Genomic DNA, 22,024 nt, shown 5'->3' with positions numbered 1-22,024 from the left:
AAGCCACTAAGACTTGCTTAATAGGAACAGTATACAGGGTGGTGGATGTAAGATGCTGTCCCTGGTCTATAGAAAATTCTCACTAAAATCTGGCTTTCCATTTGTCTTTGATATCAGGGACCAAAATTAGCCCTAATTTGCAATTCTCTACCCTCCGTACCACTTGCTATGACAGCAATAAAACTAGATTATAGCTATGTACCTCCAAAGCTGAAAACCTTCAAAGGCCCCTCAACAACCTAAAAGATAAACTCCAAAATTCCTTAAAATTCCCCAGGCCCTTTCGTTGCTGTGTCTTTCCCAATTCTCTTTTTCCCCTAAAATCTAAACCCAGCTCCCAGAGAGGCTGTCTCTCCCCTAATGGTCCTGTATACCGCTCCCTCCTCTGAGCCCACAGGCAGACTGTGGACCCGTTGGGATTTGTATGCCACCTACATATCAGATTAGTTGGATATAGTTCTAACTTCCCCACTAAAAGATACACTTCTTAAAGGTCAGTGTTCATGGTCTTTATTGTACCTGGCATACTACCCAATGTCTCACGCATGACAATAAAAGCTGACATTTAATGACAGCTGACTCTATGCCAGGCTCTATTTTAAGTGCTTCACATCCCCCTATAGATAGGTACCATCATTCTCCCCATATTACAGATCAAGAAACTAAGATCCACAGAGATTCAATAACCTGTCCAACACTGCTAGGAAGTGACAGAGCCTGTGTTCAAACCCAAGCAATCGGTTGCAAACCCCACATTCTCAACCACTGTGCTACAGAGTCAACATCCCGTCAATTACATTAGCTGATTAATGCAAAAGAGTTTCAGAAACTAACAAGGACAACCAGTCACAGTAAACCAACAAATCCAAACAAAAGACATCTCTGACATGGCTAAGGAAGAGAAGAAGGTAGTAGAGCACGAAGGTCAAGTGTCCCATCAGACTAGAATCTGAACACCAGCTCTGTCACTTACTTTCTAGCAAGTCACTCTGAGCAAGTCACTTGATCTATTCCGGCATTAGCCTCTGCAGCCAAAAGACTGATGAAACTAGTACTCTGGAAGATAGTTTTAAGAATTAAATGAAATGACACAAATAGAACACCAAGAACATGTGCCTGCCACACCCCGTGTGTCTAAAACTGTGTTGGCTCTAACACAAGAGTCAAATTGTGAAATCCTGGGAACTGTCTTTCCTAAACTACTAAACAACAATTATAAAATAGTACTAAATAGTACCATAGAGACTTAATTTCTTTGCAACAATACACTAAGACGACTTTAGTAATCTTCTTAATACTTCAAGTCTATAAGACAGTCAAATAAAATTAACTATCTCTAATTACACAAGGAGAGTTCTGCCTCTGGGTATGCCACTGAATTGGCAATTGAAGAGCCTTTAACTCATTAGAGCAAATGTAAAGGTCTACAGCCAAGCAGAGGTCAAGTCCCTAATGAAGTGTTCTCACAAACAGAAATGTATCCAAGTGTGAGAGGGTTCTGGAAAGCCTACCCTAGGAAAAGCTGAATAATGGAAACATTTAATGTAATGAGAAAAACCCCACACAGTATCTTTTAAAGAATCCACAGTTTGTGTCCGTCCGGAGAGCGGAATTAGGTACAACAGGTGGATATTCCTGGGAGGCAGGTTTCAGCTCAAGTTGAGGAAGCCGGAGGGAAATGGGCTCCCCTGAGCAGTGCTGAGCTCACCCATGGGAGATGCTCTGGCCCTGGTCATGAGATAAGGGGCTGAGGGAATTCTCTAACTGGATGCGAAGTCTGACCAACTCTGAGGTCCCTTCCTAAGTCTGGAGCAGGGCTGAGTTAGGGAAGACAGGGTAACGCACCGCTCAGAAAGAGACTATTTTTAACAATCTTTTTGGGGGTGGTGGTGAAATGTAATAATTGGGTAAAGTTGGCCTCGGAGAGGGGGCACCTCTGCAAACTGCCCCTAAGGATCCGAGGCTCAGGCCCAAAGATTTGCAAAGGACATCTGGGAGCCATGGCACTCCGACTCAGCGCAGAATGCTTGCTCCCTCAAAGAAGCTTCTAGAACATCTCCCAGCCCCCTTTTCACCAGCTGCTACTCCCGGCCCTCCTTACAGAAGCGGAGGCTGGCTCGCCCAGAGGCCTGGTGGGAGGTCGGCCCTCGGTGAAGGGTCTGAGACCGACCCGGAGGAGAGAAGGAGGCTAGGACCCGAGACGTGGAGCGGGCTCCCGGGTCCCGTTAGAAGACACCGCCGCCGAGGCCAAGGTCGTCTCAGACCCCCCAGGGCGACCGCCGCCAGCGCACTCACCAGCGCGCTTCCGCGCAGCAGCCGAACCGCGGCTCCCTCCATGGGTGTTGTAGGAGATGAGACTGTGTCAATCCAGCGAAGTCCTTTCTCAGCGCCTCCGGGCCCAGGGCCAGCGCTTAGGGGCGGGGCCTGACGGCCCCGCCCCCACCCCACCCCCCAGCACAACTCCCTGGCCCCGCCCCCTGGTGCCTACGGAACCTCAAGAGAGACACACAGCTCCCTCTCCGCCTTTGCCATAAGCCCTGCTCACGCGAGACTTCGACAAGGCTGTGGGGCGGGAAGAGAGTCGGAGACACAACAAACATGGCGGCGGCAGCGACGGTGACGAAGACGGCGGCGGCGGCGGCGACGGTAGCGGCATTAAACAAGGCGGTGGGAGTTACTCGGTGCGGTGGTCAGGTGGTAAGTAGCAGGCTTCCGGCTCGGAAGGCGGCGACACAGCTGAGCAGGACAGTTAAGAAGGAGCGGCGGGAGACGAGAGCCGAGTTCGCAGCGGGCCGGTTGACCCCGCTCGGGACTCAGTCTCAGCGGAAGGTTGGGCGTGGTCGGTCGGTCAGCAGGGTCGCGACCCAGGGTGTTCTTGGCCCGAGTGCGGAACGTGCTGTTTCTCGGTTGCGGGAGCCCCGAGGGAGCGGCGCCTGTAGGCAGGGGCTGGAGACTCCTGGGTAGGGAGCTGCTTCTCGCTCTGACAGGTGGTCGTGCAGGGGTCTCCCCGAGGTTTGCGTCTTCACCGGGTCCCAGGGCCTGGGGGTTAGACGAGGCGCTGGACTCCTAAGTGTTCCGAATCCTTATGAGGATGCTGCCCCGACGCCAGTCCTGGGCTGCTCCTTGGGAGGACTTTTAAAACCTCTGTTATCTAATGGTCCTGCCTGGGTTAGTTTCTACTGTTTATGCACTCTCATTTTGGGAGATGTGAGGTTTGGGGAGATGTGAGGCTTTGCAGCGAAGACCCATTCAAGTTCACGCAGGCTTAAGTCTCTTAATAAACTGTAGTGCGGGTAACCAAGCCGTGCAACTATTAAGTGCTCTGTAACTGAATTTGAATTGAGGTTAAACCGGTTCCAGCTACCACTGACCACGTGGCCCGTGTAGTGTCCCCTTAATGTGCTATTGGGAACCCTAATGGGAAGTGACAATTGGGAGAAGAAATAAAGGTACTTTAAGTTGTGAGATCTAAGGAGAATTCGGTTTTGAAGAAACAAAACTTATTTAAAACAAAATTTTAAACATCTGGACAGTTAGTTTTAAAATTGCATTTTATTTTAATTTATGACATGCCTTCAACAGCTACTGATTAATATGATGTTGGGAAATCGTTATGGGGAATTGAGATGTTTGGTGTTTTTTGCCCCCTAGGGGTTCAAACTGTTTCCTAGAAAACCCTACGTGTTTGGGATTGCGATAGAGAGCATAATAAAGAGGGGAATCAAGTGTTCGTTCGTTGTGGGGTGTGCTTGGAGGCTTCCTTTTTAGCCCTTTCCCACAAATGTTTCCCTAGGACTAGTGCTTTATTTTTATGCAACTGTAGTTGTTCAGCAGTACTAAGCCTGACTCTGTAAGTGTACAACACTGTGCACAAATGAAATTAATAACTTGAGTTTAAGAAAATAAACATTATTGAGAATTTGCCAAAATGAAATCTTAAGAAATCCACCAGTGGGTGGAAAAAGTCAAATTAGTGCTTGTCATTCTTTGGTGGTTCTTTGTAGCTTTTTTTGAAATAAACTTGTTCTTTTGTTCTTTCATTATCTACTAGTTTAGTTTTCTGGGAATGGTAAACTTGGCACAGGTTATTTTCTTAGCTTAAACCTGTAGATGCTAGTTAACTTTTTGTCATAAAGGTTTTGATTTGTGGTGTGCTTTTCTTTGCAGAACTCTGTATGGCTTTTCAATTTTAGTTGAAATTCCCTCCATGGCCTTTTGGAGTCCCTTGGTGTGTCTCCAGAGTAAATTTCGATTACTCTTCATTTCATCAATGTTGGAGTGGCAAGAAAAAGGAGGAACTGATTTGGGGTGAAAAGGTTAGAGTGTGTAGCTCCTGTTTTGGATATCTTCTAACTTTATGTTTTACTTTTATGTTATGTTATCTGATTTCTCACAGCCTTATACTGTCCCTTTTTGCTTTCAAAGAATTTGTTTTGGACAATTCTGTAATCAAAGGAAATGTGTCCTAATTATCTTTGAAGAGTCTGTGTCACTGTCTCTACAAATCAGTCCTCATTTGTCAGGCTTCTTTCTCCCTTGATGTGTATTCCATGGCAAAGTAAATCTTTCAGTGACTGTAATTATTAGGCCATAAAAATAAGCACATCTATTAAGCTGCAGTCACTTTTGTCGAGGCATACCTAACCACCAAATTAAGCTGTTGTATAAGTAAGTTGGTTGCTCAGTTTTCTACCTTATGGTTAGTAACCCCCAAAGAGTAGGTGAATAAAACAGAGATTTCTATTCCTGTATCCTGTTGTTTTCAAAAATTTCCCATAGCTAATAAAAAAGATAGACTTTGGGGGGAAGGTAGGTCATAGAGAATTCTTCTGGTTCTTATGTCACCGCTGTTTCATGGTTGTGGCTATCTTCTAATTCACATCATGATGCCTGTTTTGTTAGCTCCTGGTTAAGAGAGGGTTTATGTGTGTGCACTTGTATGTGTGTCAACAACTTCCCATTTATAGTGTGAGACTGAAAAACAAATATCAGAAAACTTCATACACCAATATCAGAAACCAAGAAAGGTTGGAGAATAGTTTTAAGTTACCTGCTTAAAGGTGAAGAGGTTTTCATGTTCTTTTGGGATCCCAAAGTTTGTTTCTTAAATGCTTCTTTCCTTCACTGGGTAGCCTCTGGCTGTTTTGTAAGAACCTTATTTTTGAGCCTCGAATGGGTAATTTGGGAGAAACTATTGGCATAAAAATGGTTAAGGTACATTCTACCCAGTTTATACAGACATGTACCTACACCCCAGGGAGTACCATACTAGACCCAACTTAACTTTAATCAGAGTAATCACAGGGGAGACACAAAAGTTTTGCCGTATCATAAGGAATGGGAATAATTCTTCCATGGTTGATTTAATTAGATATCATTTAGTAGAAAGAATAGGTCAGGTTAGGAATACACCACCCAAATCTGTAATAAAATTGGAGAATTCAAATATGTTTCTTTTTCTGATGACATGATCTTCCATTTTGAAATTTTGTGTAAGTTGTATTTTGGCTAACAAGTCCCAAGGTGTTGAATTCATGACTTGTGGAAAAGATACCTCCAGTAAAAACATTATAGTTTGCTGATTTCTTAAAGTAGATTTTTATGGTATGTTTGGAGAGGTTTTTAAATTTATCAGTGTCTTAGGGGCATCTCCAGATTTCAGTTAATTTGTGAAGTTCTTAGATTAAACTTTCAGAGACTGATGATTATTAAAGACAGGAAGAGGGTTTGGATATGAAACCTTTATTTTCTTTTGATATTAGGAAGTGTTCTGTAGTTTCAGTTATTGTTCTTTTTCTATTTACTGTTGATTAGAAATAGTGGCTTGAGATGGAGAGAGCTGGATTTTGAACCAAAGACTCCATTCAGATTTAGGCAAGGGCCTGTCATGGGGGGTGTGTGTGTGTGTGCGTGTGTGTGCGCGCGCGCGCGCAAAAGAGAGAAAGTAAGAGAGGGTGTGAGAGAGATAGATGTGATATAGGTCAAGGGAGCATAAAAAATGCTTAGGGATGGAATGACACATAATTTCTGAACCATTGCAGAAATATCAGAGGTTAAAACTCATCAATATATTTAAAACTCTAATTTAAGAACAGTTTTCTCACCATATTTACAGTGTTGTGATCTTCCCCTTTTTCGTAGGCATTCTTTTTTTTTTTTTAAGTCCATCATGCATTATGATTGAAAATCACACAATTTATGGCAGAGAACGCAGTGAAATTTATAATGTGACAATGTGATAATAGCCAAGACTGTCAAAATATGCCAGCCATCCTCTGTAATTAGGCTCATTTGTGTTCTTAAAACTTGAGATGCATGTATAAAAATACCATTTTCTTCTGCTTGCTTACTGGCAATCTCACGCATTTTTTTTTCTGCATGGTCACATGTTGTACCATAGCAGTTAGGCCTTCTAATCAGGAGTTGGTAAGATTTGTCTTGCTTTTTGAAGACTGTCAAAGCATATTCAGATATTTTCCAGTGGACACATCTCAGTTTTCATATTGATTAGCAAGAAGTGATGCTAAGTTGCAATGTAAATACCAGGATTTCTTTCTTAATTACAACTTTTATAATTAGGACACAGACAATCTGTAGGGCCTTACCAATCCTCATCCCTTTTACTTCTTTTTCCTCTTATTGTGGGGGCCTCTACCTCTAGTACTTTATTGAGTAGCAGTAGTAATAGCAAGCATCCTTGTCTTGTTCTTGATTCCAAAGGGAATGCAACTAAATTTTCTGTTAATTGTGATGTAGATTTTTGGAAGATACCCTATATCAACTTGAGGAATTTTTAAACATTCTAAATTTGAGTGAATGATTACTCTGCTATTTTCTTGCACCTACTGTTTGACACTCAGATATCAGTCTGATTGTTGTTTTTTTTTTTTTTTTACGTGGGTGGATTGCCTTTTTTTCCTCTGAGTAGCTTTATGTTCTCTTTATCTTCTTTGAGGTTTTAAAATTTCAAAATGTGTCTGTTATTTTATTATCATAGGTTCTGTTTTGCGCTCTATGATCCCTTTCTGTCTGAAAGACATCTTTAATTTTGGAATTTCTTGATTGTTATTTTTTTGAAAAACATTTCTCTTGGCTTATCTTTTTATTTTTCTGGAACTCATTTGGTTCATTTGTCTGCTGTATTTCATACCTTTTTATGTATATCTTTACACTGTTTCCCACCCGTGTGTTTTGTTGTCCTTTTTTCCCCTTTCCCTTTTATTGAGTTATAATCTTACTACCAATTATTGTTGATCTTATTCTTTGTTTTTTTAAAAATTTTTTTTTAATCTTTATTTATTTTTGAGACAGAGAGAGACAGAGCATGAATGGGGGAGGGGCAGAGAGAGAGGGAGACACAGAATCGGAAGCAGGCTCCAGGCTCTGAGCCATCAGCCCAGAGCCTGATGCGGGGTTTGAACTCATGGACCGCGAGATCGTGACCTGAGCTGAAGTCAGATGCTTAACCGACTGAGCCACCCAAGCGCCCCTGTTGATCTTATTCTTAAAAACCTTTTTCATTGGAGCTGACTGGCTCACTTTTTTTTTTTTTTTTTGCCCCTGATCAAAGGTTAAATTAAAAAAAATTTTTTTTAATCTTTATTTATTTTTGAGAAAGAGAGAGACAGAGCGTGAGCAGGGGAGGAACAGAGAGAGAAGGAGACACAGAATCGGAAGCAGGCTCCAGGCTCTGAGCTGTCAGCACAGAGCCCGATGCGTGGCTTGAACCCAAGAACTGCGAGATCATGACCTGAGCCGAAGTCGGACGCTTAACCGACTGAACCACCCAAGCGCCCCTCAAAGGTTAAATTTTAAAGGACGAATGAGCAGAATCAACAATAGTCATGGAACAATTAGTAATACACTGGTTAGGAAGCAGAGAGAACCAGTTCACATAAGCATGGTAAGATGGGAAAAAGTAACTGAAACAAACTTGTTCAGAAACCAACAATGATCCTTAAGACTGAGTAAGTTGAGCCAGACTAAAGCAAATGATTTAAAGAGGTGGCCTAAGAGAGTAAAATGAGATATGAGTTTGGGAAATTGCAATTTGGGCTATGGGAATTAATGAGACGAGGGTAGACCATGTGTGTTTCATTGTAACTAAAGAACATATATATAAAATGATAGCTTATGATGCTCAGTTGATGAACTTATTGATAGAAAAAGGAAAAAAAATCTGGGACAGGAAGAATTTTTTGACCTCAGGTATAACCATTTTTTTGCTGCAAAATAGCTACTGTTGTCTGAGAACATGCCGTATGCTACACAGGCTGTGAGATACTTTACGTATACGTACCTGTAAAACTTAAAACAGCATTGCCAGTTGATACTATCCCATTTTACAAAATAAGAAACTGTGGCTGAGAGAAGTTTCTGTTTAGAGTCTTCAAGCTAGTACGTTTGGCCTAATACCGTAATACTGTTTATCTAGAGGATAGACTTTCAGTGGCCTCAACTTTCTAGAAAACAATGAAAAGATATAGTAATAACAATACCTTTTAAAAACCCCTAAACATCTTCTAAGAAGGGAGGAAAAGAACTATTCTCAAATGTTGCATTAAGAACAGTGAAAATTTGGTCATTTGCACATCCTTACTTGGATAGATATGTTCAGAATAAAGAACAAGTTAGATGTGAGGAGAGAGAAAGACAAGAAATACAGATATTAAATAAAAATCAGTCTGGGGCCAGTAAATAAGGGAAACCAAAAACTGCCCTGTGTCCTTCCATTAGTTCCTAAAATATCACTGCAGTATTGTATAGTACAGCATGCTACAGGAGTGACATAGTTAAGGGTTAGTCTATATCTATTAGAGTTCTCGTTAGTTAAAACAGAAGTTTTGGTCTTAAAATATCAATCAAGCTGCTGTTAATTGGGAAATGTGCTGTCATGGAGCCTTCTCATTTCTCAACTCCACAGTTCATGCTTTGGAAAACAGATTGAAAAGTACCCAGACTAGTCCAGACATTCTTGAAGAAGAAAAACGTACTGGTGGACCTTAGTACCTGAGTTATTAAGATTTTTATTATTAGGACTGCCTAATTATTATTAGGCAAGCGGCATGGAGATCCTCAGTTTGTCTCATCCCTGAAGTGCAGCTAGATTAGCACCAAACCGTTTTGCACACCTAGGAAATTGATCTGAGGATTAACACAACAGTCTGCATAACCTGAGCCACAGAACTCGGCAGGTATGCAGTGTGGAGAGGTGAATTGGGGGAGACAAAAGCAGCGGAGGGTAGGGAGCTGTTTTTGTGGAGAGAGGACAGAGAAAGGTGGAGAGTGCGGTGCATTGGGAGAGTGCAGGAAAAACACTCCCTCGAAAGTAGCTAGAGAAAGAGAGAGGAAGAGTGAAAACACAGGGGACTGAACAAGAAATCTGTTCCCCAAAACCATTGACAGGAAGAAAGGAGAGGGTTTCAATACCACCAGGATTCTATAAACATTGGAGCACAGAGTCTGAAGTTCTGGAGCCCAGTGGCTGGTGGTGCTCTGGTGAGGAAGTAGGGCGAATCCCCAGGAGCAGGCAGCAGGGTCTGAGGGGTCCGCGTGCCACATGGGGAGAAGTGGTTCCCCTGCTTGGAGAGCATTTGGTGAGGCCATACGGCCTTCCCACAGACAAAGGTCCCAGTGGACTCCGGAGAGCAGACACGTTTGCTGGTATTGGGACATATATGCCAGAGTGTAGTGAAACCTGACGCCAGCTGGGTATTGTGATTTGCCACAATCTCTGAATCCCTGTGGCTGCACGATCACACAAACGTTTTCTGGGGCCAGCAGGCACCTGGCCATTGTGCAGCAAGACCTTCCCCCAGAGAGTCATAGTGGGTCCAAGCCACAAGGTTCTCTCAAAGTGTGGGGTTTTGAAAAAAATTTGTTTTAACGTTTATTTATTTTTGAGACAGAGACACAGCACAAACGGGGGGAGGGTCAGAGAGAGAGGGAGACACAGAATCTGAAACAGGCTCCAGGCTCTGAGCGGTCGGCACAGACCCCGATGCGGGGCTCGAACTCACGGACCGCGAGATCATGACCTGAGCCGAAGTCGGACATGTAACTGACTGAGGCACCCAGGCGCCCCAAAGTGTGGGGTTTTGAAACACAACCCCACCTGGGATCAAAACTCTGGAGGGAGGTGCCGCCTGGTAGGCGGACAGCTTGGACATGGACAGAGTAGAGGTGGGGAGTGGACGGAGGCCTGAGACAAAGGAGGGGTGCTTGATCATGGGTTGGTGAGAGCATGAAGTTCCTGTGCCAGAGACTAGGGAGCTGGGTGAAGCCATTTCTATCTCCTGCACACACACATGCGCGCCACACCGATCCACCTCAGTAAGCTAAGCAGCGCTACCTAGTGGAGAATGGAGCCATTACACCAAGCCCTGCGCAAATGCTCCCTCTGAGCATATCTCCTAGAACACCAGCACAAGTCCCTCTACCTGCTTAGTGTACAGACTGTAGAGTACTTCATAGTTTGAGTTCTAGGGGTAATTGGATGTAACTTCATTTGGATTTAATTCTGTTTGCTGGTTCATTTATTTGTTTTTCTGCTTCTGGTTTTGTGTGAATTGGTTTTTTTTTTTTTTTTTTCATTTTCTTTTGCATGGATACAGAAAGAAAAAAATGTATTTTTCTTTTTTTTTTTGTTTTTTTACTTTATTTTTTATTTTTAAAAATTTTTCATTCTATTTCGTTTTATTTTATTATATAAATTTTTTTTTTAGTTTAAAAATTTTTAGGGGTTCCTGGGTAGCTCAGTTGGTTAAGCATCCAACTTCAGCTCAGGTCGTGAACTCATGCTTCATGAGCTTGAGCCCTGTGTCGGCCTCTGTGCTGACAGCTCAGAGCCTGGAGTCTGCTTCAGATTCTGTGTCTCCATCCATCTCTGCCCCTCCCCCACTCACGCTCTGTCTCTCTGTCTCTCCAAAATGAATAAATGTTTAAAAAAATCTAATAAAATATTTAGGGCTTATAAAAATACATTTTTTAACCTTTTTTTCTTTTCTTGCCCTTTTTTTTTTTTTTTTTACTGTTTTATCAACCTTTCAACAAGCAGACCAAAACACACCTAGGATCAAACTTCTTTTGTTTCATTTTTTGTTTTGTTTTTAATTTTTAACTTTTATTTCATTAACTTTCTTTTTCCTCCAAAATGGCAAATGAAGGAATTCACCCAATAAGAAAGAACAGGAAGAAATGACAGGCAGGGACTTAATCAACACAGATATAAGCAAAATGTCTAAACTAGAATTTAGAACCATGATAACTAGATGGGGTTGAAAAAAACATAGAATCCCTTTCTGCAGAGATAAAAGAAGTAAAATCTAGTCAGGACGAAATTAAAAATGCTGCAAGCAAAATGCAGTCTCAAATGGACGCCACGATGGCAAGGATGGAGGAAGTAGAGCACAAAATTATGGAGAATAACGAAGCAGAGAAAAAAGAGGGAAACAAAGGCAAAAGAACACGATACAAGACTTAGAGAACTCAGTGACTTATTAAAAAGGAATAACATCTGAATCACAGGGGTTCCAGAAGATGAAGAGAGAGAAAAAGGGGCAGGTTTATGTGAGCAAACTATAGCAGAAAACTTTCCTAATCTGGGGAAGGACACAGAGATCAGAATCCAGGAAGCACAAAGAACTCCCATTAGGTTCAGCAAAAACCAACCGTCACCAAGGCGTATCATAGTCAAATTCACAAAATACACAGATGAGGAAAGAATTATGAAAGCAGCAAGGGAAAAAATTAGCCCTTAACCTATAAGGGAAGACCAATCAGGTTTGCAGCAGAGCTATCCACAGACACTCGGCAGGCCAGAAAGGAGTGGTAGGATATATTCAATGTGTTGAATCGGAAAAAATACGCAGCCAAGAATTCTTTATCCTGAAAGGCTGTCATTCAAAATAGGAGAGAGAAAGAGTTTCCCAGACAAACAAAAACTAAAGGAGTTCAAGACCACTAAACCAGCCCTGCAAGAAATTTTAAGGGGGAGTCTTTGAGTGGATAAAAGACGAAATGAAACAAAAAAGATTGGACACAACAAAGACTACAAAGGACCAGAGAACATCACCAGAAACAGCAACACGGTGGTACTGAATTTATTCACTACTCACTCTAAATGTCAATGGACTAAAAACTCCAACCAAAAGACATAGGGTATCACAATGGTAAGAAAACAAGTCCCATCTATATGCAGCTTAAAAGAGACCCATTTTAGAACTAAAGACATCTGCAGATTAAAAGTAAGGGGATGGAGAACCATCTGTCATGCTAATGGTGTTCAAAAGAAAGCTGGAGTAACCATACTTATATCAGAGAAACTAGATTTTAAAATAAAATAGAGACTGTAACAAGAGATGAAGAAGGGCATTATATCACAATTAAGGGGGCCTATCCACCAAAAAGATCTAACAGTTGTAAATATTTATGTCCCCAATGTGGAAGCACCCAAATATATAAATCAATTAACCACAAACATAAAGAAACTCATTGGTGATAATACCATAATAGTAGGGGACTTCAGCACCCCACTTACAACAATGGACAGATCAGCTAAGCAGAAAATCAACAAGGAAACTAGCTTTGAATGATACACTGGACTGGATGGACTTAACAAATATATTCAGAACATTTCATCCTAAAGCAGTAGAATACACATTTTTCTTGAGTGCACCTGGAACATTCTCCAGAATAGATCACATACTGGGAAACAAATAGCCCTCAACAAGTACAAAAAGAGAGAGGTCATACTGTGCATATTTTTAAACCAAAATGCTATGAAACTTGAAGTCAACTACAAGAAAAAATTTGGAAAGACCATAAATACTTGGAGATTAAAGAACACCCTACTAAAGAATGAATGGGTTAACCAAGAAATCAATGAGGAAATTCAAAAGTACATGGAAGCCAGTGGAGATGAAAACATGACAGCGCAAAACGTCTGGGATGCAGCAAAGGTGGTCATAAGAGGGAAGTATATAGCAATCCAGGCCTTCTCAAGGAAGGAAGAAAGGTCTCAAATATACAACCTAGCCTTCACTTACAAGAGCTGGAAAAAGAACTGCAAATAAAGCCCAAAACCAGAAGATGGGAAATAATAAAGAATAGAGCATAAATCAATAATATTGAAATTAAAAAAAAACCAAAAACACAGTAGAACAGGTCAATGAAACCAGGAGCTGGTTCTTTGAAAGAATTAACAAAATTGATAAACCCTGGCCAGATTGTTCAAAAAGAAAAAGGAAAGGACCCAAATCAATAAAATCACAAATGAAAGAGGAGAGATCACAACTAATACTGCAGAAATGCAAACAATAATAGAATATTATGAGCAACCATATGCCACCAGATTGGGCAATCTGGAAGAAATGGACAAATTCCTAGAAACATCCAAACTACCAAAACTGAAACAAGGAGTAGAAAATTTGAACAGACCTATAACCAGTAAAGAAATCGAATTAGTAATCAAAAATCTCCCAACAAACAAGAGTCCAGGGCTAGATGACTTTCCAGGGGAATTCCACCAAACATTTAAACAAGACTTAACATCTGTTCTTTTGAAGCAGTTCCAAAAAATAGAAATGGAGGGAAAACTTCCAAACTCATTCTATGAGGCCAGCATTACCTTGATTTCAAACCAAACCAGACCAAAGACCCCACTAAAAAGGAGAACTACAGACCCAATTTCCCTGATGAACATGGGTGGGAAAATTCTCAATAATACTAGCAAACGTGATCCAACAATACATTAAAAGAATTATTCACCATGATCGGCTGGAATTTATTCCTGGGATGCAGGGTTGGTTCAATATCCACAAATCAATCAATGTGATACATCACGTTGTGATGAAAGGATAAGAACCACATGATTGTCTCAATAGATGCTGAAAAAGCATCTGACAAAATACAGCATCGTTCTTGATAAAACCTTCCAGAAAGTAGGGATAGAAGGAAGGATCAGACTTCAAGATCATAAAAGCCATATATGAAAGACCCACCATGAATATCATTCTCAATGGGGAAAAACTGAGAGCTTTCCCTCTAAAGTCAAGAACACGATCTAAAGTTGATATCCACTCTCATCACTGTTATTCAACATAGTTTTGGAAGTCCTAGCCTCAGTAATCAGAAAACACAAAAAAATAAAAGGCATACAAATTGGCAAGGCAGAAGTTAAACTAACTCTTCATAGATGGCATGACACTCAATGTGGATAACCCAAAAGACTCACCAAAAGCCTGCTGGGACTGATTGATGAATTCAGCAATGTCGCAAGATATAAAATCAATGTGTAGAATCGGTTGCATTTCTATACACCAATAATGGAGCAGCAGAAAGAGAAACCAAGGAATCAGTCTCATTTACAATTGCACCAAAAACCATAAAATACCTAGGGATAAACCTAACCAAAGAGGTGAAAAATGTATACGCTGAAAACTATAGAAAGCTTATGAAAGAAATGGAAAAGGACACAAAGAAATGGAAAAACATTCCATGCTCATGGATCAGAAGAACAAATATTGTTAAAATGTTGATACAACCCAAAGCAATCTACATATTCAGTGCAGTCCCTATCGAAATAACACCCGCATTTCACAGAGCTAGAACACACAGTCCTAAAATTTGTATGGAACCAGAAAAGACTCCAGTAAGCCAAAGCAATCCTGAAAAAGGAAACCAAAGCTGGAGGCATCACAATTCTGGACTTCATGCTGTATTACAAAGCTGTAATTATCAAGACAGTATGGAACTGGCACAAAAACAGACACATAGATCACTGGAACAGAATAGAGAACCTAGAAATGGACCCACAAATGTATGGCCAACTAATCTTTGACAAAGCAGGAAAGAATATCCAATGGAAAAAAAAAAGTCTCTTCAGCAAATGGTGTTGGGAAAACTGGACAGTGACCTGCAGAAGAATGAACCTGGACCACTATCTCACACCATACACAAAAGTAAACTCAAAATGGATGAAAGACCTAAACATAAGACAGGAACCCATCAAAATCCTACAGGAGAAAACAGGCAACAACCTTTTCAACCTCAGCTGTAGCAACTCACTCAACATGTCTTTGGAGGCAAGGGAAACAAAAGCAAACATGAACTATTGGGACCTCATCAAGATAAAAAGCTTCTGCACAGTGAAGGAAACAGCAAAAGTAACCTACGGAATGGGAGAAGATATTTGCAAGTGACATATCAGATGAAGGGTTAGTATCCAAAATCTATAAAGAACCTAACCAAACTCAACACCCCAAAAACAAATAATCCAATGAAGAAATGGGCAAAAGACATAGACACTTTTCCAAAGAAGACATCCAGATGGCTAACAGACACGTGAAAAGATGCTCAACATCATTCATCAGGAAAATAAAAATCAAAACCACAACGAGATACCACCTCACACCTGTCAGAATGGCTAAAATTAACTCAGGCAACAACATGTTGGTGAGGATGTGGAGAAAGAGGAACCCTTTTGCACTGCTGGTGGGAATGCAGACGGGTGCAGCCACTCCAAAAGACAGTATGGAGTGCCTCAAAAAGTTAAAAATAGATCTACCCCACGACCCAGCAATAGCACTACTAGGTGTTTATCCAAAGGATACAGGAGTGCTGATTCAGAGGGGCACATGCACTCCAATGTTTATAGCAGCACTATCAACAATAGCCAAAGTATGGAAAGAGCCCAATTGTCCATCGACTGAATGGATAAAGAAGATGTGGTATATATACAATGGAATCTCACTCAGCAATCAAAAAGAATGAAATCTTCCAATTTGCAACAACGTGGATAGAACTAGAGTATATTATGCTAAATGAAGTAAGTCAGACAAATATTCAGACAAATTTCACTCATGAAATTTAAGATACAAAATAGATGAACATAAGGGAAAGGACACAAAAACAATATAAAAACAGAGAGAGACAAACCATAAGAAACTTTTAAATACAGAGAACAGTGTTGTTGGAGGAGTGTTGGGTGAGGGGATGGGCTAAAGGGGCAAGGGGTATTAAGGAGGACACTTGTTGGGATGAGTGCTGGGTGTTATATGTAAGTGATGAATCACTAAAAATATGTGTGTGTGTGTGTGTGTGTGTGTAAATACCTAATATAGTAAAACTATCAGAATATCTACTAAAAATCCCATTTAGTTAAAAAAAAAAAAACTGGAGACATACATGTATTGTGTAAATCTCCATTTGGTTGAAATAACTTTTGAAATATTTAGCTCTTTGAAACATCTAAATAGCAGTCAAAGGAGGTTGTTTACATGCCCCCTGCTCCTTCCATCCTTAGAAGAGTCTCTGATATCTCATGCCAGGAGCGGATATCATAATTTGTGACACCTAGAAAAAATTCAGAAGGAATCAAAAAAATTATCATGCCATTTAAGGGATGACTGAGTTCAGCAGACATGTTAGCTATAGGGGGGAGAAGAGAATTGCTGACTAGGGATGTAATGAAGAGGATCTAGCTGGTCATAAGATCATAGAGGGGGGATTCTATCATGAAGGAGGAGGGGGAGGACTCGATTTCTAAACTTTCTTCCAGCTCTTAAGATTCTATGGATTTGACGGTCCCGTCCACCACTGCAGTTTGAATCACACTGGAGTAGGTTTGTTTGTTTAGTTCTTAATGTGGTTGCCGTCTGTGCTTGGCGCCCTTTATTTCTTGTGCACTTTCTTGAAACTTTTCATCAGCCAAATGCAAATATGTATGTGTAGACTCTGCCCACGCATCACTAACTTTCAAAAGAAAATAAAAATTAAATTGGTAAAAAAAAAAAAAAGACCTTGTGGTGTTAGTGTGAGCATAGACAAAAATAGACCAGTGAAACAGAATAGAGAATCCAGAAATAGAGCCACATATATATAATCACCTGATTTAGAAAGGTGATAATAGAATCTAGTGGAGAAAGGCTAGTCTATGAAATGCGTGTTGCTAGGACATCTCTTTGGGAAAAAAGTATATTTTGACTCTTTACCTCACACTATACATACACAAATTCCAGATGAAATATGAAAGGTAAAAAAAAAAAAAACTAGTAAAGTTTTTAGAAGAAACTACAGAAGAACATCCTCAAGTAAGACATTGGTAAGGACACAACTCTAAATGTGAAGGAAAGAAATGGGGAAGTTGGACTGTATTAAGAACTTGTGTTCATGAGGTTATCTTTAGGAAAGTGAAAAGGCAAACAGTGAGAGAAGACGCTTGAAATCCTCATATCCAATAAAGAGCTCATATCCAGAATATTACAAAGAACTCTTACCTATTAGAAAAATAAGCAAAAGACTTGAAAGCTCTCTCACTGGGTATGAAAATAGAGGGTGTCTTCATGGCTAATTAACATAAAAAGTACACAACTTCATTAATCATCAAGGGATAGAAATTAAAACCAGTGTGATACCACCATATATGCACTGGAATGGCTACAATGAAAAAAGCAATAAATACCTGTGTGTTGGCAGGGATGCAGAGCAAGAGAGCTCTTGTTCACTGCTGGTGAGAGTGTAAACTGGTTTAAGCACTTTGAAAAACCATTTTGCACCATCTAAAGCTGATATATGCAAACCCTGTGCCATAGCAATTTCAGAGGTCGCAGGGTCCTTGCTGGGGCTCAGGGACCAGCACAGGAAGGTGTGCTGGGGTGCTACCAGGATGCGGGTGGCCTTCTGTTTCTCCACGTGGGTGCTGACTTCATGGATGCATTCAGCGTATGACAATTCATTGAGCTCTACCCTTAGGATTTATGTGCTCTTCTGTGTGTATGCCGGGCTTTGAGAAAATGTTAAACTTACATATTGAGAAGTGACTAATCTTTAGATTCATTCTACTGAATGAATCATCTGCCTTTCAAAGATGAGTGTTTTTAGATAGAAATAACTCATTAAATAGTTGGAATATTTAATGAGGAAAAAAATTTAGCAGAAGATATATTTAACAAGACCTTAGACATTTGCATAAAAATATTTTTCCTGGAAGAAAAGACTTTTGTCTCCTAGGTGCTAGACTTCCTTATCTTGTTTTTACTAGAAAACTTTTTCATTATTTGATTTCTGAATTTGGGCCATAATTATACCTATGTGAGGATCGGTTTAGTTTGTGGTTACAAAATCTTATATGATACTTTCCCTCTACGTGAGCATCAGATTTTTTGTTTTCTTTCTTTTTTCCCTCCATTTTCATAGCATGATGGGTAGCGGCAGAGGTGGTGATTTGGATTTCTAGGGCAGGGGTTAGGGAAATTATGGCATGTAGGCCAAACCTGGCTTAAGGCCTGCCTCTATAAAGCTTTATTTTGGAACACAGCCATACTCAATTTATTCACATGTTTTTTATGGCTGCTTTCAGTTATAACGACAGTTAAGTAGTTGCGACAGAAACCTTATGACCTACAAAGCCTAAAATACTTACTGTCTTGCCTTTTTATGGAAAAGGTTTACCACCCCTTGTTCTAGATCACCTTTATTTCTAGAGTATTCATCCATGTGAACCTTGTGATTTGAGAGCCTTTACTGTCCAAAATGATAGTCACTAGCCATATGTAGCTATTTCAGTTTAAATTAATTAAATAAAATTAAAAACTCAGGTCATTTGTATTCACCACACTTTAAGTACTCTTCGCTGTGTGTGGCTGGTAGCAACTGTATTGGGCAATGCAGATATGTAGTATGTCCATCATCCAGAAAATTCTCTCTGGCCCTGATTGAGCCACTTCGTTTTTTTTTTTACTGTCTCCATTGATAATCCTGCTGATGTGCCTGTTTCTTTCATCTGGACTTATTTTCTCTTATTTTCTGTCTTTGTAATTTCATTCCATCCTTTAAGACTAAGTTTGAATCCTAGTTTATTTAAATATTAAATATATTAAATATTCAACATTTTCTGTATGTCTTATCTAGTTCACCAAGAAAATAGTAAGATATTGAAAGGCAGGTACTGTGTTTTTTGTAGCTTTGTTTAGTTCCTTGAACATAGTAATCTTTGTCACTGTTTTAATACATATTGGGTCTCACTAAATAGTGTGAAATTATTTCACTTTTTTTCCCCCTAGGCATAAACGAACTGTAAACTTCAAAAAAATAAAAATAAATAAAAAAAGAAAGAAAGAAAGAAAAAGAAAAAAGTAAAGATGGGTGAAAAGAAACCAGAGCCTTTGGACTTCGTGAAAGATTTCCAGGAATATCTGACTCAACAGACTCATCATGTGAATATGATTTCTGGATCAGTTAGTGGGGATAAAGAAGCAGAGGCTCTTCAGGGAGGTAGACTCATCTTAATACTATTAATTAATTCACTTTTCATAAATATGTTAATGTTTGTATATAGCTATGCATATGATGAAGACCACTATTGACTAATGTGAATCATTCCATCTTTACTTAGAAAGATACAGTACAATTTGTTTTCCTCTTTACAAGTCCGATTTTTGTTGAGGGAGAATGAGGCTTCCCCAAGGGCCTAACATGGTCTGGAGAGGCATTATGGTCTCATTGGAAGGTTAGGAGTTCCAAATATCCTTCCCATCTTATAAGTTCTAGTAGCTAACTGTCGACACAAGGGACCCAAGGGGGTCGAATATCAGCTTCACTACACAAAGGATTTGGCCATTAGGAAATCTGGATTAGACCAGAGACATGATGGGGGTTTCTGTTTTTTCTCTCTTAAAATGAAGAAAGCGCTGACCATGTTTACCCACTTAGACAGCAAACTGGAATAGAGAAAGCAACCCATTTGGGCCTGTTACAGACATACTTTATCTTGTTTGCTTACCAAACACACTGGAATTTATTTCTGAACGTAGCTCAGGGGTCAACAAACCACAGACCCCACCTGGACTGCTAACTGTTTTTATGTGACTTGCAAACTAAGAGAGATTTCTAGACTTTAAAATGGTGGTGGGGGGGAACCAAAACAATACTATAATGTGCAAATTATATGAAATTCAGACATCAGCATCCGTAAGTAACATTTGATCGAAACAGAGCTATATTTGCTTGTTTACATGTTTTCTATAGCTGTTTTTGTGCTATAACAGCAGAGTTGAGTAGTTGTGATAGAGAACATGTGGCCCATAAAGCCACAAAGTATTTACTCTCTGATCCTTATGGGAGGTTTGCTGACCCCTGATGAAGATGGTCTGTGGCCTATAGTCCAGGGGCCAACAGCAGTGGCCAGGCATCATCTGGGAGCTTGTCAGAAGTGTAAAATGTCAGTTCCCAGTGCAGATCTACTGAATCAGTCTGTATTTTTAAAAGCTACTCATGTGATTCATATACATGCACATTAAATCTTTGGAGTCACCGGCTCGAGAGAGAAATCGGAGAGGGGGACACAGCCTTGTCCCTCCCATGCCGTGGCACTGTTGGATATTGGGTTTTCACCGACCAGCAAGATCACTTTTCTCCTGGTGAAGCAGGGAGGAAACAGTGGAGGAGGCGGCTTGATGTGTTCACACAAATAGTACTGCTATTCCCATGAAGTTGCAGCACCAAAAATGTCCCTTCTGACACTTGAGTGTATAGGTTCCTGGACTGGGATCCAAGAGAAAAGGCTTGTAGTCCCCACTGCTCGCTGGTCTTCCTGATTAGGAGCACTTGCCCCTTCGGTTTCTTTATAGATACAAAGAAGTAGTCGGATCAAATTAAAAACAAAGGGCCAGACAATACCTTTTAGCTTTCAGATTCTTGCAGTTCTAACATTCAGAGGTATCAGATAGACTATCTTCCTTTATGTGCTTATTTAGAATGTTAAGATCCTAAATGCATCCCAGCCTCTAGAACATGTGCATAAACCAGGTGGAACAGTGCAAAACTCAACATTAATTGCTTTAGACTACAGTAAATAGAGTTAGGATTGGGGAGATTACCGTGACTGCCAGTTATAATATTTGTAGAAGTGGCTAGAATCTTAAACATGTGTAACTTTGCCATTACTCCTTACTCCCCTCTGTCTCCTCACCTGTCACATTAGGATAATACCCAGCTCTCTTCTTCAGAAGCATGTGGAGGACTGATAAAATGTATGTGTAAGTAATTTGAGATCCCCCTATGAAAGGTTCTCAAAAACAGGATACTGCTTTTGTGTGAAATTAACCTCAGTTCAGAAAATGAAAGTCTGTAGCTTACGAGTTTAGCTTTTGTGCTAAATTAACTATCAATTTATGATTTTTTTACCACTCAAAACCAAAATGCTAAATTGAGTTGATTCTGAGATGCATAATTTCTTTTGCTATACTTTGTTTATAGCTGGAACAGATGGTGATCAAAATGGACTCGATCACCCATCTGTTGAAGTTTCTCTGGATGAAAACTCAGGAATGTTAGTAGACGGGTTTGAAAGGACCTTTGACGGGAAGCTCAAGTGTCGGTACTGCAACTATGCCAGCAAAGGAACAGCCCGGCTTATTGAACACATTAGAATCCACACAGGTAACGGAGAAACAGCTGGAGAAGGCATTTGTTTGGGGGTGGGAGAGGGGCCAAGGAAGGCAGGTTGATGCGTCCTATAAATAGTTCTAATAGTTTAACATTGATGGCTGATAACAAGGTATGGATAAATGGAGAAGTTACTCTATTTTTTCAAAACAATAGCATAATGAGAGGAAGTAAGGCCCCTTCTAGAGCTTCCCCTTCCTTAGCCATCTTTCTTCGTGTTCCAAGTAATCTCTCAACATTTATCTGCTTCTCAGGCTGGGCAGGTTAATGCTGATGGTATGTGAAGTGATAAAATGTTTTTATCTTCATCCTTAGTATGTTTCAGTTGCCGACCAGGGACAAGGCATTTATACAGTCACAGACTACATTGCTAATCTGCAGGGCTTGCTGTAGCCACCCCACTTCCTGAGAAACCCTCCTAGCTGTTCCTGCCCTGGGCAAGCCCTGGTCAGGTGTCCCAGCTGTGTGCCTGTGGCTTCTCATGCTATGCGGGGCTGACCTAGACCCCTTCTGAGGACAGGGTTTGTGGCAGGGCCCTCTTGGTGCCCACAGAGCCTAAAAGAGCAGCTGACACATAGTA

General features: G+C 40.5%; 3 protein-coding genes across 7 annotated transcripts in view; 1 reads left to right on the top strand and 2 right to left on the bottom strand.

Annotated features, from left to right (window-relative positions):
* Positions 1-2,430, bottom strand: part of ACADSB (acyl-CoA dehydrogenase short/branched chain) — a 43,325-nt gene extending 40,895 nt beyond the window's left edge. Inside the window, exon 1 of one of the 2 annotated variants that reach the window (XM_049646572.1) lies at positions 2,296-2,430. In XM_049646572.1, coding sequence (XP_049502529.1) covers positions 2,296-2,337 — 42 coding nt within the window. In that variant the 5' untranslated portion in view covers positions 2,338-2,430. The remainder of the gene's footprint in view (positions 1-2,295) is intronic. The other variant, XM_049646571.1, reaches the window with a different exon arrangement.
* Positions 2,431-2,526: 96 nt separating this feature from the next.
* Positions 2,527-22,024, top strand: part of IKZF5 (IKAROS family zinc finger 5) — a 22,322-nt gene continuing 2,824 nt past the window's right edge. The window contains exons 1-4 of one of the 4 annotated variants that reach the window (XM_049646576.1): positions 2,527-2,697; positions 4,168-4,316; positions 19,062-19,272; positions 21,256-21,438. In XM_049646576.1, the coding sequence (XP_049502533.1) occupies positions 19,140-19,272; positions 21,256-21,438 (316 nt within the window). In that variant the 5' untranslated portion in view covers positions 2,527-2,697; positions 4,168-4,316; positions 19,062-19,139. The other 3 variants (XM_049646578.1, XM_049646580.1, XM_049646577.1) reach the window with 3 other exon arrangements.
* PSTK (phosphoseryl-tRNA kinase) overlaps positions 20,228-22,024 on the bottom strand; it is a 17,570-nt gene continuing 15,773 nt past the window's right edge. Inside the window, exon 6 of the mRNA XM_049646588.1 lies at positions 20,228-20,619. Within this exon, the coding sequence (XP_049502545.1) occupies positions 20,477-20,619 (143 nt within the window). The 3' untranslated portion in view covers positions 20,228-20,476. The remainder of the gene's footprint in view (positions 20,620-22,024) is intronic.

The sequence above is a fragment of the Panthera uncia genome, chromosome D2 (assembly GCF_023721935.1).
Source record: "Panthera uncia isolate 11264 chromosome D2, Puncia_PCG_1.0, whole genome shotgun sequence".
Taxonomy (NCBI): Eukaryota; Metazoa; Chordata; class Mammalia; order Carnivora; family Felidae; genus Panthera; species Panthera uncia.
The sequence above is the reverse complement of the archived record's forward strand: the minus strand, read 5'-3'. Positions and strand labels throughout refer to the sequence as shown.